At 45.3% G+C, this 18,608-nt stretch overlaps 1 protein-coding gene across 2 annotated transcripts in view; it reads right to left on the reverse strand.

The window, feature by feature from the left end:
* BCAR3 (BCAR3 adaptor protein, NSP family member) overlaps positions 1–18,608 on the reverse strand; it is a 117,177-nt gene that overhangs the window by 93,260 nt on the left and 5,309 nt on the right. The window contains exon 2 of one of the 2 annotated variants that reach the window (XM_007468105.1): positions 15,699–16,026. In XM_007468105.1, coding sequence (XP_007468167.1) covers positions 15,699–16,015 — 317 coding nt within the window. In that variant the 5' untranslated portion in view covers positions 16,016–16,026. Of the gene's footprint in view, positions 1–15,698; positions 16,031–18,608 lie in introns of those variants that run through there. The other variant, XM_007468104.1, reaches the window with a different exon arrangement.

Raw genomic sequence — 18,608 nt, forward strand, 5'->3', positions numbered from 1 at the left:
GACCTCTCTTTCCCCTGCTTTCCTCCCTCCCCAGCACCAACCCACAGAATTAATACATCTCCTCAGCACTTATTTTCTATGCATTATAAAACCTTATTATAATAATTATAATTCAATACAGCATATGTACTCCTATCTCCCTTACTGGACTATGACCTCACTGAGAATAGGGACCATATTTTATTTTATTCACCTCTATCCCCAGAGCACAGTTGCTCAATCAATGTTGGTTTGAATGAATGAACGAGTATGAGTGTGTGTGTGTGTGTGTGTGTGTGTGTGTGTGTGTGTGTGTGCACACGCGCAGAAGATCTAGAATCTAACCCCTCCCATCTACCACACTCCATGGGTTCACCAAGGGAAGAATAACGCTGGAGAGAGAGAGAGAGAGAGAGAAGGAATAAGAGAGAAATGTTGTTCTTGGACTGATGGGCCTCCACATGAAGGAGATAAGTTAGCCACAGGCCTGTGACTGAGCCATGATGGCCTCATAGAACTCCCTCAGCAATGGAAGGTCACTGCTGTCAGGGCAGCGCCTGGCTTCCCAGCCCCACTGAGACTAGATGTTTTCAAAGTGGTCTTGAGAGGCTGGCTGCTTCAGCTGAAAATGAATCTCTCTGGACACATTTGAAATGCCAGGGAGGAGGTTAATCAGGGAGATAACCAAGAGGACAGAGAATGTACTACAGGGCCATTTCCAGCTGTTTATGGGAAAATGAAGAAATAGATGGCTAAAACAGGGTTGGCCTGGTGGATAGAGATATGATATCACTTGGAAAAATATGAGCTAGTGTGTAGTTAGATGGACAGTTTCTCTGCTGATACGGGCAATCACATTAAAGTCTCAATAAAGAGTTACTTTCTCACTCTAGGTGGGGGCATATTATGTGCATTGCTTTGAAAATTAAAAAAGGGATGTAGCCTGTCAACATTTAAATCAAGTCTACTTGGATAAAAACAAAAAAGCCGCCCAAGGGGGAAAAAAGAGAAATCACCCCAAAAAGCCAATTCTGGAATTACTTATAAAATATAATAAAATATGCATATGATTGTGCTTTTGAAAAAGGGATGTAGCTTTTTTTCTTGAATTTTATTTTATTTATTTATTTTTTATACAGCAGGTTCTTATTAGTGAACTATTTTACACATATTAGTGTATACATGTCAATCCCAATCTCCCAATTCACCACACCACCACCTGCCACCTGCCACTTTCCCACTGCGGTGTCCATACATTTGTTCTCTACATCTGTATCTCTATTTCTGCCTTGCAAACCGGTTCATCTGTACCATTTTTCTAGATTCCACATATATGTGTTAATATACGATATTTGTTTTTCTCTTTCTGACTTACTGCACTCTGTATGACAGTTTCTAGGTCCATCCACGTCTCTACAAATGACCCAGTTTCGTTCCTTTTTATGGCTGAGTAATATTCCACTGTATACATGTACCACATCTTCTTTATCCATTCGTCTGTCGATGGGCATTTAGGTTGTTTCCATGACCTGGCTATTGTAAATAGTGCTGCAATGAACATTGGGGTGCACGTGTCTTTTTGAATTATGGTTTTCTCAGGGTATATGCCCAGTAGTGGGATTGCTGGGTCATATGGTAGTTCTATTTTTAGTTTTGTAAGGAACCTCCATACTGTTCTCCATAGTGGCTGTATCAATCTACATTCCCACCAACAGTGCAAGAGGGCTCCCTTTTCTGGGATGTAGCTTTAAAAACAGAGAACTGTAACACTTCTAGATGTGCACTTAAGAGAATATATTTTGTTTCATCACCTTGCAAAGTAAATATGAGATTTACTCTCCCACATCTCAAGACATATTTCTTATTTGTTAAAGGAGGCTCCCTAGCCGTTGACAGGATTAAGGTTGGTGCTTATTTTCTATTCTCCTCCCAGGGTTAACACATGACATGAGAAGTTCCTTTCCACTAATACAAAGAACCTGAGGGGTATTCCTTAATGATTAAGCCAACAGATCTGCTTGAGAGCAGATGAGTGGTCTAGCCAGAAGCTCACTGCTCTGTAGTGGGAGAATTCATCTTCCATTTTTGTTGTTTAGACCTAAAAACAATTCACCAGATGGGATCTGGGCAGCCAAGTGTGACCACTTCCCTTGGTCTGATTATTAAACTTCAATTAATGCTTCTAAAATCACATTAGCTTTTTTGACAACCATAATATACTGCTGACTCATTCTGAGGCTGCAATTACCTAAATCCTGAAATATTTTTTCACATGTGGCTATTAAGCCGAACCCCTTACTTTTACTTTGCTTTTTGGACTCTAGTTTAAGTCTCTGTCTCACCCCATAGCCCTTCTAGGTAGGTTTGGTCTGTTGTTTCAAAACGCCAAGATCTTTTTTGGATCTTACTTCTGTCACTTTGACATTAGTTATTCCTCCAAGATTCATACCATCCACCAATGTGATCTTTATGTCAGTACCACTGTCTAAAAGATATTTTAAAGTTGGCTAGAAAGGGGCTACGGACACAGCCTACAGCGTGCTTTCTGTACCATCATCTGGCCCGAATCTCTCTCATCCTAAGGATATCACCGATGATTGACATTTGCATACACACTTTCTCAACATTCCTCTAATCTACCAACAAAGTAACTCCAGGAAGGAAAGTTAATCTAGTCTGACTTGCTTTTGGCAAAGCCCTGCTAATTACTAATGGCTGTCGCTTCCTTCACCAAGTATTCAAAAATCATTGTCCTAATAATCCTTTTTAGAATACTTCCTGAGAAGGATGTCAATCTTACCATTTTATAGATTCATTTTATCTCCCTAGTTCTGTTTTTGAAATTTAAATACTTACCTATCTGCATCTTTCCTGTCGCTCTTGGTGATGCCAACATTCCTCCAATGTTGTGTGCTGGTTTGATGGTCTCAGCCTCAAGCTCCCTCTGTCTTCTTGGGCCTTGGGGTTTCACCTCATTTGGGGGCATCACAGCCTCTTGTCATGGCCTCATCTACTCTCTTCCTTCACCTCTATCCTACCCTTTCCAATCAGAGAAGTCATTTCCATGGCAGAAAAAAATGCAAGCCAAACAGAAGCTCAGCAGTTTGGTTTCTCTCACATCCCCCCTCTCTTTGGTTTTATTATTCCAAACATAATTTTTGAAAGCCCTTTTTGTTACCTGTAGCATTTTTCACAATCCTCTGCTCACTCCGCACTCTGGTTCTTTCACAGCCCAGAAGCCACCCTCTGATATGGGCCTCCGCTGCACGGCCCAACCTTTCCTAAGTCTGGGGCCAAGGCCAGAACAGCACAGAGGAAGTGGAGGCACAGACGAGGCATGCCCTGAGGGAAGGGTTACCTAGAAAGCACAGCCTGCAATCATCTGGTCAAGGAGAAAAAGTAACACAGATACCTGGAAAGATGTTAGGGTCAGAGGTCAAGAAAAGCAGACTTGCTTATCAAGCTAGTGGAGTGATACAGAGGGCTAGCTACACTGTGGATGGGAAGTTAGGTCAGCAGCAAAGAGAGAGAACAGGGGCAGGTAAGCTCAAATGGTTCCAAACCCACATCCCCTTCTCCCTGGGCTATGAGCTCCTCAACTGGACAAAAGCCCTGGACTGTCTTTGAATTTCTAGCATAAAGCCTGTCACACAGATGCTCAACATACTTGTCAATGAATTCATCAGATCGGCCCTGGCTCATCAGACCACACTGGGGGGGATCCTGTAAATGGATCAGTCCAGGCTGGAGACAGTTCTTCCTACACATCCTTAAACAAGAGAGCTCCCTGGATGGTCACATACCTGTTCCTCCTTTGAACTGTGGGCAGCATGCTGTTGTCGCTTGTCCTGAAATGCGTTTCCCTTTCAGAGCCTCAGACCATGAGATCCTTGTTATTATTTCCTTCAACTTGGGGAATCTTTCCTCCTACAGCCCAGAGTAGACTGTGGATGAGGACACGATTTTCCCCCTGGCTACCAGAGATCCCAAGGCCTGGTTGCTTCTCAGAGTCCTGCTTCTTTCACTTCAGCAGCCAATTCCTGCTTCTATGAGTCAGTTTCTATCTCATCTGAAAATACAGCCATGCCTGATGAATGTGTTCATGACATATTCTAAAAGAATGGCAATTAAACCGCCTCCTCAGGCAGATTCCCTAATCATGTTAAAACAGCACCATTTAAATATCCTACGTATTACACTGTGGTGAGTCTCTACAGGAATCCAAGGCTAATACAAAGTGGTACTCGTTGATGCAGATTTGACGCGGTCATGGGTTAACTTGTGCTCGGCAGAATTCTAGGACAGCATTAAGTTAAAAGCCACTGTTGAAACCTTAACTTGGCGGCAGTCAGTCAAACTGAATAGAGTAACAACAAGAAAAGCCGTATCAAGGCCACTATGTCTCTTGGCAGGCACAGAGGGTCTGGAATCAGTGAATCATCAGGCTTCAGGCTGGCTAAGCCCAAACACAGCACTTTTGATAAAAGCAGATGCTTTGTTTGGCTGGTATCTATCTGCCCCTCCTCCACTCCCTCCGGCCCCATCCACCCTGCCCCCAACCATTCCTCATCCCCTTCTAAAGGAGTGTGTTTGTAAAGGTTTCTTCTCAACTAATTCAAAGGCAGAATACAAGTGCTATGGTTTTGAGCGAATGTCCTCAGAGCCTCTGCAAGGAAAGATTTCACTCAGCCAAACATATATAGGAACGTACACCCTAGGCCCCTTTTCCAGGGCAGGCACCTTGGAAAAGCAGCCCTCACCCCTCAGGCACAAGCCTGAATGTCAACCACAGTCGTCCACGTACCTCCTCTGCCCACAGAGCTGTCAGGGAACGTGTAGACCCGTCGGGGAAGGAACTGTGGGCTTAATCACCTTGCTGCTGACACAGGCCCACAGGGAGGGCAGCCCCGGGGACATGTCTGCTTTAATCAGATCAAAAACTTTTTTAAAAAGAATCAAGTAATGAAAAAATGTGCTTTGTTTTATTACATGCTTAAAAGATTAGATATTTTCCTATTGCATTTTGTCTCTCATCTTAAAAAAAAAAAACCACCTTCCTTTGAACACCAACCCCGTGCGGCTCCTGCCTCATTTCTCTGCTCCCCACCAAACGCCCAGCCTCCTCTGCTGGCTCCCCAGAACAGTCTGTGCCAGGATTCCTCAGGGCTGGGTCCTAGGGGCCCTTCCCTTTATGCTTTACACAGCTCTCTCCTTTGGCGACGGCATCCATTTCCGGCTTTAATATCATTTCTATGCAGACTCCTAACTTTATAACTTTTAGCCCGGACCTCTCTCCACAGCTCCAGGCTCATAATACCAACTGGTATTATGATTAACACCTCCACTCAGACACACACACACACATCTCAGACTTAGCACACGCAAGACAGACGTCTGGATTCTCTGCAATCTACCGTCATCTCCTCCCAGGAAAAAGCCGCCCAACAACCAAAGGAAGCCCTGCTCTCTCCAATCTTCTCCGTCTCCGTAAATGGTCCCACGCCCCGCCCCCAGCTACCCGAGCCATACTTGACTGCGCCTCTCCGTCATCTCAGTCCTAACCCTCGGTGCGTCCGGTAGACTCTACCTACAAAACGGATGTAGAATCCACCCACCCTCATCTCCTCCGCTGTCATCCCAGAGCAGACCCCACCGCTTCCCGTGCTGCTGCCATCGCCTCCTGCCCTCTCTCCAGCTTCTCGTCCATCAATCACCTCTCCACCGAATCTTCTAAAACTGCACCAGACCATGCTATTCCCTCGCTTAAAACCCTTTAAAGGCTTCCCTTGGCCCCATGGAGAAAATCTAAACTCGTTAGTGAGGTCTAGACCGGTACTGTCCAATAGAAATACAATGTGAGAAACATGTAATTTAAACTTTTCTAGTCGCCAGTTGAAAAGAAATAGATGAACTTAATTTTAATAATCTTTTAACCTAATATTTCAAAATTATCAATACACAGTAACATAAAAATATGAATGAAGTATCTTACATTCTCTTTTTATATTAAATCTTCAAATGTTCCCTCCCGCAGAGAGCCATTCCCTCCTCCCAATCCAAGGAACTCAGGGCTCTCTGATGTGACCTTCCTTGCACCTCCTCATTCTGCAGTTATGTTATCTGTTGATGCATTTGTCTGCATGCCCCCTAAACTGGGCAGTCCCTAAGGACAGGGCCCACATCTATTTTATTCCACTGGGTACCTGGTACCTAGCACAATACCTGGCACTAACTAAGCTCAATAAATATTCATCAAAGAATAAACAGTGAAGACACTGACATTAAGTACTACAATCAGACAATCAGACAAGGGCTGGGCCAGTCCACCAAAGGGAGGCTCTGTTCTGTGTCTTAGCACAATGGTGTGCTGATCGTTCCGTGCACCGATGTTTCTGTGCACCTGTAAGCATGAGCGGTGGCCAAGATGCACTGCTGTAGGGCAGCTCAGAGCAGACCCAGGTAGAGGGATTCCAGCCAGACTCCGTCAACACGTGGGAAACGTTCTCCCCCATTAGCCGCAGGCATGGAACGTGATCTCAGGTAACACACGAGGATTAAGAGCCTCCCAGGAGGAAGGAAGGGCGGAAACCAACATCTGAGCCCCTGCTTCATACCAGGTCCTGGGCTAGGTGCCCTCACCTGGGATTGTATTTGACCCCCACAAGCCACCCTTTGAGGACGTGGAGATTCAGAAAGGTGAAGGAACTTACATAAGGTCACAAAGCTACCAGTCTGGTTGCTGGAATCAGCATCAAGGTCGCTAGCAGCTTTCTTTGATGTCCGGGACTAAATCAGCGTCCCAGCAAAAGTACCAATGGCCTTCAGGGTCAGGCGTCACACGGCAGAGTTGGCAGGAGAAGAATAAACAGCTATGATCAGGTGGAAGCTGAGACCTGCTCCACCCAGAGCCCCAGAAGGCGGTTCCAGGCTCAAGAGTGAAAGCCAGAGCGCTGACATTCGGTGGAGCCTTCGTGTTTAGTGACCAGTGAATCTTCACAGCACTCCTCAGAGGGGATTATTTTCACCCTCATTTTATAGTTTAGAACTTGCCCTAGTTCACACACCTAGTAGTGGATAAACAGGCATCTGAACTGAGACCTCTCAGTTACATGACTCGTGTTCTCACCTCTTACCTCTTACTATGTTTGCAAGTGATTCTGGAACGCGGACAGTCTGCTGCATAAAAGCTGGGTCAACATGGAAGGTTTCTCAGCCTTCTGTAATTTGTCAATAACGGCACAATCCGTAAACAGGAATACCCTCAGCACTTGTGTTTGGGGCCTCAGAGGAGAGAGAGCTTGCAATTCTGTATGCAATCCTGCAGCTAGTCTCTTAGAGACAGACTGGGTGGTGACAGCGTTACAAAGCTGTGAACAGCAGGGTGGCCATGGCCTGAGGGCTTATCACTCCTGTGGCTCCAGTCCAGGCCCCAGGAAGGAATCTCCTTCCAATCAACGAGAGTAACTACAACTTCTCCAGCTCCCATCTCTGGCCAGGCTGGGACGGCTCTCAAATCCACATGTGATAAGAACATGAGTAGTCTGTAACGGCATAGCGTCTTCTGTTTACAATATGCTTTAACCTATACTGAGGGGCCTGATAAACTCACAGTTTCTGACTCTCAGAAGACTGAAAAAACCTGACTTTTCTCAAACAGCATGCAGGAGGCCAGAAAAACAAGGATTTAAAGCAAGTCAGTTGGGGTGGGGTGTGCGGGGTTGGGGGAAAGAGAAGATATTGAACAGCTCCACTCAACAAGGACAGCTTTGTGTAATTCTCTGATCATTCTCTTGGTTGCGGTTTGCAATCAGTTTAAAAAAAAAAAACGGTCCTTTCGTTTTTCCCAGAACAGCTGAGAATGCACAGATCCCAGCCTTTAGGGCTGAAATCGTCCCTGCTAGTAGAGGATTTAGGACTACTGTCAGGCAGCTGGTGGACCTGCAGGCACATCCTATTCTCTGGGCTCCCCCAACCCTGGGCCGGTACAAGATGCCCAGCAGGGCTGAGCTCACCTCTGACCCAGCTGCTCCTGGCCTCAGCACACCAGGGGCCACCGGAGCCTGGACGTGCACCATTCCTCGGAAGTCACTAACCCATCCGCAACAGCTGCGCTCAAACACCAAGGGGCATTTCAAGATGTTAGTAAAACTCAACTTGAAAGTTTAAAAATAAAAATTCAATGCATGGGCTATTACTTTCTGGAGACATTCTTGGCTGTTAAGCCACGGTCATTCTGCTAACTCAGTAAATGTACCTTCTATTAAATAGAATCTATTAGTCTATTAAATAAATTGTTTTCAACTCTAAACCCAACTTTTCCTCTGTGCACAAAAAGCTTCCAATTTGCAGACAGCAGACATGCCCATGTATAAATAATGTGCAGATGTTTGTGTGTGGACCTTCACACTGCAGATCCTTCTGATTACCTGTGAGCTAAAGGGTGATTTATTTGCATGTCTGGGGGAACATCTTGCTTTGCTAAGGAGAAAGCAATAGTTATAGAACTTGGTGGTTCTGAAGAGGAACACATGAAACAATTTTTCAGACGGGGTCACCAACACAGCCCAGAGTTAGGTCTTTAAAACAGTGTTTAGAGAAGGGTCTGCACAGATCCTGCGCCTTACACTTTTTCTTTAACTTTGAAGAGCTGACATCGTGACACGGTAGGTTACTTACTGCCTGGGAAAGGATACTGGATTTTAACTTGGGATAATTTTGCAGACTTTCTGGCCCCCATCAGTTAAAACACTTGTGGCTAGTCAGTCAGCTCCCCTCATGCAAATTAATGAAACACCACATTGTCCAGCCACATGCTCCCACAGCGCAAGGGGCAGAAGGAATTAGGCTCTCAGCAGCTGTTCCCAGGAATGCGTGCCTCCACGTACCCACAAGCAGGCAAAGGACCCACAGTGGACTCCAAGTGCTGAACCTTCAGCTATCCTGGCAACACAGACCTCTCACAACAGGAACTGGTCCCCTCTCAGCCCAAGGAAGGTCCCAGATTGATATAAAAATTCATCCTTGAAGATAGATGAATCAAAGGGACACCAGCCAAACAATGCTAACGTCAAGAGGAAATCCCGCCTGCAGACCTCTCAGAGAAGCCTTGCTCTGCTTGCAGAACAAAGGCTCCTTCTGTGACATCAAGCAGCACGTTTAAGAGCGCCGGGCTTCTTGCTTTGGCTACCTTTCAAAACCACAAGTACATCCAAGGGCAGCCAAGACAACAACAAAGCCAAGAGATACAGGTCTCAGAACGAGGAGACCAACTCCCCTTCCAGGCCCGCCTTCTGCCTGCTCTTGGCAGCCAAGGCTCCATCCTCCTCAAGGGGGTGTGTCTGAGATGCTGCAGTCAGACTCCGCGGCGAAGCTTTCCATGCAAGAAGATAGCTCAGAGGATGCCCACGGCAGGGCCAGCCTTCTTGGGAGGCTATAGAGCGCAGCGTCTGGGGAAGTCCCTACAGTAGTTTCCGGGTCCTAATTCCAGCTCAGTTACCCACTAGGGTCTAATCTTAGGTGCTTCAATATCCCTGAACCACTTTCTCAACTGTAATGATGACAACACACTGCTGCTGCTAACGATGAAATCTGCTGTCCCTCACACAGGTTATGATGTTCAAACAAGGCAATTGATGAACATATCCTTTAAGATATTTTAAAACTATAAAATGTTAAGAGGTAATAATTCATGTGGATATGACATATGTTTATATGACAGCTTAATAATGCAAATTTTGGGGTCAAAGGGGAGACTTCCTCTGCTTTGCCTGGGGCCTCCCACAGGTTGGGTGTTCAATTGATATTCAATCATAATAAAGGTGACTTTTTAATGACCAACAAGGCAAACATGTTTGTTGGGAAAACAGCGAACTTGCAACTTAGAGTATTTCACAAGACAAGGAGGTGCCGTCTGAAGGGCTTCCCTCTGAGTGTAGGCGGGTCCCCATGAAGAATGGGTGGGTCCCTCCAAGATGGCTCCACCATCATCATGCCAACACCAAATGTGATGGAATGGAAGGCTTGCAGACTTGACATCTGGGCAAGTCACTCTTAGCTGAAGTTAACCCCTGAATGCACTATGAAAAGAAACAAGTAAGGCCAAAAGAGTTTACCTGAAACAAGTCCCCCCAAAAAAAGAAAAAAAGAAAAAGAAAGAAAGAAAAAACAATAATCTTGGGAATTCCCTGGTGGCACAGTGGTTAAGAATCCGCCTGCCAATGCAGGGGACACAGGTTCGAGTCCTGGTCTGGGAAGATCCCACATGCCGTGGAGCAACTAAGACTGTGTGCCACAACTACTGAAGCCGTCGCGCCTAGAGCCTGTGCTCTGCAACAAGAGAAGCCACCACAGTGGGAAGCCCACGCACCGCAACGAAGAGTAGCCCCCGCTTGCCGCGGCTAGAGAAAGCCCGTGCACAGCAACGAAGACCCAATGCGGCCAAAAATGAATGAATTTTTAAAAAAATCAATAATGTTGTTAAAGACCTAACTAGTCTTAGGTCCCTAGACTCAGGGATCCAAAACTCTTTACTTTAAAACACATATGGCTCCCAGCTTCCAGTGGTGAGTGAGCTCGGGTGGTGGGTGGTTGGTGTTTTCACAGCTCCACTGGGCTGTCAGAGCTGAGTTAGGAATAGAAACGCTGTTTCTCTCTCACAGTAGTTCTGTCCAGCACCTTAGTCACACTCTCCGCTCTAGAGCCTCAGGTTCTCATTCATATATCTTGTCCCCAGCTTTTCACATTCACAAATGTTACTTGTTGACCCTGTGGATTTTTCCAAAGAATAAGTGAGGCAGCTCATAATCTTATTAGGAATACTTAAAAGGATTAAAAACAAAAAAAAAGAATATATGGTACTTTGAACTCCTCAAAACTGGGAACACCTCACGATATTTTTAAAATGTGCCAGGTAAATAAAACACATTAACAAGACTGCAAAGCAGGGGAAGAGGACTTTATGATCCTTTGACACAGAGTCACTCGCCTTCTCACTCAGCCTCATTTTGAAGGATGTGCATTTGTTACTCTGTACTGACCTTCAACAATAAGATATTTTAAGTTAAGGAAAAAAGATGTGAATTCGGACGAACGTAATTCTGAATCAGAAACAAACGTAAACCAGCAGTGCTTGTTAAGTCTTCCACAGCCTGGACTTGAAACTCACGACTTGTGTCCACCTCCGATAAGATCTTTTACTGAGGTCTGATCTATGTCCAAGTCCGTTTTCAAGTTAAAAAGCTTTGAACTGCTGGCAGGTTGATAGCTTGGGCCTTGGGTGTTTATCGAGAACATCCTCAAGCTAGAAAGGGTGGCTCCATTTCCACCCTCGGCCCCTGGGAGTTTCCCCTGGTAAGAGCAGACACCCAGCCTAGACCTTAGAACTTCAGGGAATGAGTTTGTGAACCGTCTCTATGTGGTATGTCATGGATACCTAGCTCAATATAGAGTTTATCTTAATGAATAAAAAGTGGCCACAGGAAGCCAGGTAACAGCTGGTTCTGACCCCACATAGTGCAGCCTGGCATTTGTGCTTAATTTTGGCTAGCCATAAGTTATGGTTCTTTGCTACCTCATAACCTTCCTAAGAGAGAGCAGTGATGGCTCTGCTTCTGCATCCCAGAGCGTTAGGTGCCAGTGATGCGACATTAACATTACCGTGCACAGGCATGCACCTCCACATGCACCTGTCATCAGCAGGCCACCCGACGAGACTCCACAGAGCAGAACCTTCTGACCCCCAGAACACGCTGGGGAACATTGTGGTTCGATGTCAGAAACCTTGCAGACTCTCCAGTGCTTTCTCCAGAGAATATCTGGGCCTCCACTTATTTTCTTCTTGTAATACTGCAATTACACAACTAAAAATAATTCTGAACTCTTGCCTGCCTAGCTCTTTCCCAACATGCGTACTATTCGCCTCTCAATGTGCTACACCCCAGTTGCAGGTCACCCCAGCTTGTTTGGGGTTTCCAAACATGCCAAACTTGTTCCCACCCCCGGTTCCTTGCACCTGTTCTCCCGAGGCCCAGAGAGCCTTCTACTGGCTCTTCTCCTCAGAGACCTGCCCGCCCTATAAAAAAGAAACAACCCCAATAAGTCTCTAGTGTATCACTCTAGCTCCTCCCCGTCACTGACTATAATCTGCAATTGACTTGTTTATTTACTCGTATTTATTATCTGGGTCCCTCACTACAATGTTAGCTCTGGAAGGACACTGTTTCTGATGTTCCATTGTTATCCTGTTAGTTTACGTATTTCCCCACCCTGTAAGAGGGCAATGATTTGACAGCTAGAATGTCTACACTGTCAGACCAGCACTTCAGCTAAGGTACCCAGAGGAAATCGGCAGAATTTTCCTGGTGAAGCAATGGTGCTTATAAAATCAATGCACTCTGATTAACACAGGTGCTCGATATATAGGCGTGGAACAAATAAATGAGCTAGGATCAAAAGGGTAGGACAAAAAGAGAGACACCAGGAGATACAGCAGAAGGGTAGGACAAAAAGAGAGACACCAGGAGATACAGCAGAAGAAACCATCCCCTGCTTTACCCGATAGCATCACAGGTTGCTTGCTGGTCTTCCTCAACAGGAAAAGGGGTGCAGAGTTTCTAAACCAGCTCTAACAAGCAGGGTCACAACCAGGCCCATTATAGATGCAGAGAAGAAGCCTTTACAGCAATGAGGTTTATTTACCCAGGTCCCTGGTGGATAGAAGGAGAAATCAATTCTTGTTCTAAAGTATCCTGAAGCTGACCCGATGATACATCCACACACAGTTTTATTTCAGCACGTTGACCGCTAAATACAGGTATCCCTGCTCTTCGAGAGTTTGCTTTACATCACTTAGCTTTTAGGAAAAGACCTATGTTAGTACCTGATTTCAGTAATCAAAAGAAATCTGAAGAGATTTTTGCTTTTGTGAAGAAAGGTGAAAAGTGAAAACAGTGTTCAGTGTCTGTTTTCAGGAAGCTGTTACAGATGCAGTGTGCACACAGAGTAGCAGCAAGAGTGGCACCACCAAGCTCCTTCTCTGGAACTACACTCAGCATCTCAGCATCAAGCTGCCCTAGCTTTGAACTGTCTGTGAGCACCTGGGCTTTATCTCCATTTATCTTGTGCATCCGTTAGCAAGATGTGTCCTAAGGTAATTGTTTCTTCGTTTCACACCATTTCAGCTTATGGAGGGTTTCACAGGAATGTTCTGTATAGTGGGGGCCACCTACACAAGGAGAGGCAGCTCCTGATTTATAGACATCCTGGCATCTCTATAGAATTGGATGGACGAGTGCCTTTTGTGAGTTATAGTCATTTTTATAAAGGGGGAAAGTGTCTAATGGGAAGAAAATGAATGCAGATTAACTGGAGTGAAATCATCTAACTATGTCACTGAGAAGTGACTGAGGAGCAACAGCTTCTGTTCTGAGGAAACAACATACACTAGGTCTACACAATGAGATAGATATACATTTACAGTGTTTTAAAAGATTTTGAAGACTCACTTTCAAAAAACCCTATTTCAACCATGCAGCTTAATTTCTGTTCTCCAGGCTTTCGCAGCAGTGTTTCCTGGCTTTGTTCACACTGCATCCTGACCTGGAGGTGCCTCCCCCTCTTCAACACCTGCAGACACCTTCTCTTTACTTTTAAAACACAGATCAAATGTGAAACCTTCCATGAACTTCAATTTTCCTCCAAGAAGGAATTAAACATTTCCCTCTCCATATTTCCATAGCAACTTACATACACAGGCCTTTCACCTACAGTTGGTTTTCATATTGCAAACTGGATGTAATTAAATACATAGAGAACGTGAATTGCAGTGCCTAGACTGGCTGCAGGTTCTATAACATGATGGTGCCATGGAACTGCTGCTGCTTGTTACTACAGAAACGTAAGGCTGAATGAATGGCTGGCGGCTCATTTTGTGAACTGGGCTGGAATTTATTTTGCATCTTATTTCACTTGTTTCATATCTTTCATTACAATGGGTAATAAAAGTGATAACAGTGTGTATAAGAAGTCCTGGTTAATGATAATATTGTGTAGAGCTAGGAAAATAAAGGCCATGACTTATGCAAAAGTCAAGGGTAATAAATTCTTTGAAAAGATTAAAAAAAAAAAGAATTGGATGGACGTAGTTCATAATCTGATGCTATGATAAAAAGAAATGCTGTGGTTCCTTTTGAGGGACTTAATGATATAGGAAGTTGGCCTTCAAAATACTCTCAAATACTGGAAGATATTAAGAAATGGTTCTTTTTTTTAGATGTTAGTTTTTTTGTTTTGTTTTTCGATATGTGGGCCTCTCACTATTGTGGTCTCTGCCGTTGCGGAGCACAGGCTCCGGACGTGCAAGCTCAGCGGCCATGGCTCACGGGCCTAGCCACTCTGAGGCATGTGGGATCTTCCCAGACCGGGGCACAAACCCGCGTCCCCTGAATCGGCAGGCGGACTCTCAACCACTGCGCCACCAGGGAAGCCCCTAGATGTTAGTTATTTTTAAATAGATCTTTATTGGAGTATAATTGCTTCACAATACTCTGTTAGTCTCTGTCAGTACAACAAAGTGAACCAGCCACATGCACACATACATCCCCATATCCCCTCCCCGCTGAGCCTTCCTCTCACCCTCTGCATCCCACCCCTCTAGGTCATCACAAAGCACCGAACTGATCTCCCTGTGCTATGCTGCTGCTTCCCACTAGCACTTGGTAGTGAACATGTGTCTCTCACTTCACCCCAGCTTCCCCGCCCTGCCCTGCCCCCATCCATGTCCTCAAGTCCACTCTCTATATCTACATCTTTATTCCTGCCCTGCCACTAGGTTCATCAGTACCATTTTTTTCCTTTGTTTTTTAGATTCCATATATATGTGTTAGCATACAGTATTTGTTTTTCTCTTTCTGACTTACTTCACTCTGTATGACAGTCTCTAGGTCCATCCACCTCACTACAAATGACCCAATTTCATTTCTTTTTATGGCTGAGTAATATTCCATTGTATATATGTGCCACATCTTCTTTATCCATTCATCTGTTGATGGGCATTTAGGTTGCTTCCATTACCTGGCTATTGTAAATAGTGCTGCAATGAACATTGGGGTGCGTGTCTCTTTTTGAATCATGGTTTTCTTGGGGTATATGCCCAGTAGTGGGATTGCTGGATCATATGGTAGTCCTGTTTTTAGTTTTTTAAGGAACCTCCATACTGTTCTCCATTGTGGTTGTATCAATTAACATTCCCACCAACGGTGCAGGAGGGTTCCCTTTTCACGATTTATTGTTTCTAGATTTTTTGATAATGGCCATTCTGACGGGTGTGAGGTAATACCTCATTGTAGTTTTGATGTTCATTTCTCTAATGATTCGTGATGTTGAGCATCTTTTCATGTTACAGGTTTTTATATTGTGGTTATTATGTTTTTTAAAATAAGAGTCCTTGTCTTTGAAAGACACATACCAAAATACTTACAGATAAAATGAGGTCTGAGATTTGCTTCAAAATAATACCAGAGGAAGGAAAGTGGGTGGGAGTACAGACAAAGCAGGCCTGGCCATGAGTTGATAACTGTTGAAGCTGGGTGATGGGTCCACAGGAGGTAATGAACCTATCTCCTCTACTTTACGCATATATGACATTTTTCCTAAAAAAAGACTTAAAAAAAACAGAGCCCTTTAAAACAAATCATTTTCACTCATGAAATTAAAGAAGCTACCTGAAGGTGATGGTTTTGCCTTTCCAGCCTTGCGGTGGGTGCTCCTGGATGACATCTTGGCTCAGAGGTGTGTGCTGCCGTGGGGATTTGGAATGGGGGAGGGTCCCCACGTGACTGAAGTTATCACAGGAACTTACGGGAGGAGGGCCCTTCTTCTTCCGTGGAAGGGTGCCGTGTATAGACACGTCTTGATAGGCATCTGTGCGATGCTCAGCTAGAGGTGACTTGCTGCTCAGGAGGTCCATGGATGAGGCCAGGGGGAACCTGTGATTCACTGGCACGTTCCTAGGAAGGCTCGCAAACTTTCCCGCAGCCATGATTCTCAATTCTAAGTGGGGAAGAAAAGAGTGAACGTATAAATCTAAGAAAAGCACAAGAACTGATTTCCCACTTACAAAAGGAAATGGAAATAGACCACATAACAAAAGACAATGTTCACAGAGCGTTAAAGGACAAACACTGAGTAGCATCACTCGTGACATTTAATACGATGGGCAGTTTTCTCATCTCCTTTTTTCATCCTGCGGAAGAATCCTCCTGGGTTGGCAGCAGACCTGCCAATGGAAAAGGGCAAATACATTTCAAGGACTTTAGAGGCACATGAGCCATTTTATCACTTCAGATGACTGAAGCCGATGGAAAAGCATGGCTAACAAAAAAGAATGCTGAGGAAAGACTCAAGGTTTCAGTAATAAATGCATTTGAGAAAACGTTCAAATATGTTAGATAATTAGCTCACGCACTCCCACCACCCTGTAAATGATAAGAACAGGTGAAGATGACTGGAATTCCTTAGCTGCTAGAACGCCTTCAGCGCCAGACCAGCCCCTCAGTTGTGCTACCCAGGGAGACAGGACAGATTCTTTCTGGCAAAGACCTGCTGCTTATAAATAAATCAATGTACGCTAATTAACGAAGACGGCCAGGGTCAGGGGTCAGGAGGTGGGCTACTCCTCCATACATCAGGGGCTCAGCGGGAGAGGAAAGCCACTGGGGTGGGGGACCTCCATGTACAGCTGTCTCCCGGAGGGGTCAGGGACCTGCTTGCCACCAGCAGGGTTGAGCAATGCACGTGGGTGCCTGTATAGTCAGGGGAGAGTGGGAAGGGCGGAGAAGGAAGAGAAAATAGGGTTGGGGGGCACGGATCATGGAAAGAAAAGGAAAATGCTCTGGGCAAAAGTAGCCCCGACAGTTGTTCCCAGCTATGACCGCTAGCAGAAATGTTCACCCTGAGCAGTTAGCACCTCCGCTCCCTAAAAAACAAACTATGCTTTTGATCTAAGCCAAATTATATGACATTTTAAAGGCCTATATATAGAGATAAAGAAACACAAGACTGAATAAAAATTCGGGCTAGTCCCAGGAGACATAAGGATCTAGAATCTGCACCACTAGTCGTGGTATCAGACTGGTCTAGAGATCACAGCTGCAGAGCTAAGCGCAAAGCACTGGTCTTCCCCGAGCCTGGTGAGGAGATCATCTCTTTGCACTGTGGTCTCTTCTCAAGCCTTGCACACCCATTCCTCACAGACCACCCTTTCCACTGCAAAGGGAACGATGTTGAGTGAAAATCATCACTCATAGCACCACCGCAGAGACAGTTCCACAAAGTAACTGGGGACTTGGGTTGTGGCTTGGAGACAACCAAGAAGAGCACAGCCCTCCAGAAACTGGTAGAGTAAGAGGTGGAACCAGGACAAAGACAGCAGGGTATGCAAAAGAAGCAAATGACAACACACACACACACACACACACACACACACACACACACACACACACACACACACACAATCCACTGTTTCTACAACAGAGACAGACACCAGAGTGCTGGCGGCTGGGTGGAAGGAGACCCTCCACGCAAGGCATATAATCTGAACCCTGTCCTCAGCTCTTTGCCAAGCCTGGTAATTCTGAGGCCTGTCTGCTCTGTGTCTAACTGGGACCACACAGAAGGCCTGCCTTCCAGTGGGTGCAGACAATGGACTGTGAGTCCCCACGTGGGCCCCTCCCGGGTCTGGCCAGTACCTGGTGCACTGTCAGCATTTGTTCAATGTTAATCATCGTTATTAAAAAAGAAACCAAACTCCCCAGCCCTCCCAGCCTGACCACAGTGGCGTAAGCCGACGAGGATTCCCTCACCCTTCGCGCACACACTCATAGCTATGAACTCTCACCTGTCCCAGCTATCAGCACTTTCCTTCTTTATAGACAGGCCTGGATCATTCCCAAGAACCTGGTGGCGAGGCCCAAAGCCCCCCACAGAACCTCTTCGTGTACAAAGGCCCACAGTGTTGGTCACGTCTACCTTCAGGCTAGGACGACGGACCAGAGTTACCCTGGCTCCAGTGTCTCCAGTAGCCTGTTTCCTCTCTGATTATCCAAGTTCTATCTATTTCAGGATTGAGCCGAAGTGCTTCAGAATGCCCTTCAGCAAGCTATCCCCACCTCAGTGTATTCTCAAGGGATGTTAACACTGCCCTTCCTATTTTCAATTCAACAAACATTTAAGAGCCTACTCCAGATAAGAGACTCAGAGAAACAAAGATGCATAAGCCTCAATCCCTGACTGTGAACTCAAAGAGACAATACAGTTGACACCTGAACAATGAGGGGCTAATCTGCGTATAACTTACAGTCAGCCCTGCATATCCACGGTTCCCCCATATCCACAGATTCAACCAACCACGGACCATGTACTGTAGTATTTACTATTGAAAAATATCTGTGTATAAGTGGACCCATGCAGTTCAAACCTGTGTTGTTCAAGGGTCAAGTGTAATATATTCATCAATGGGACCCTTAACATACTGGAGTGAAGAATAATTAATTTTGACAAAAGGGCTCAAGGAGGATCTCAGAGAGGGCATCACTGGAGATGAAGGATTTTGAAAGGCTGAAAATTGTAGGGAA

The sequence above is a fragment of the Lipotes vexillifer genome, unplaced genomic scaffold, assembly GCF_000442215.2.
Source record: "Lipotes vexillifer unplaced genomic scaffold, Lipotes_vexillifer_v1.1 scaffold905, whole genome shotgun sequence".
Lineage (NCBI taxonomy): Eukaryota > Metazoa > Chordata > Mammalia > Artiodactyla > Lipotidae > Lipotes > Lipotes vexillifer.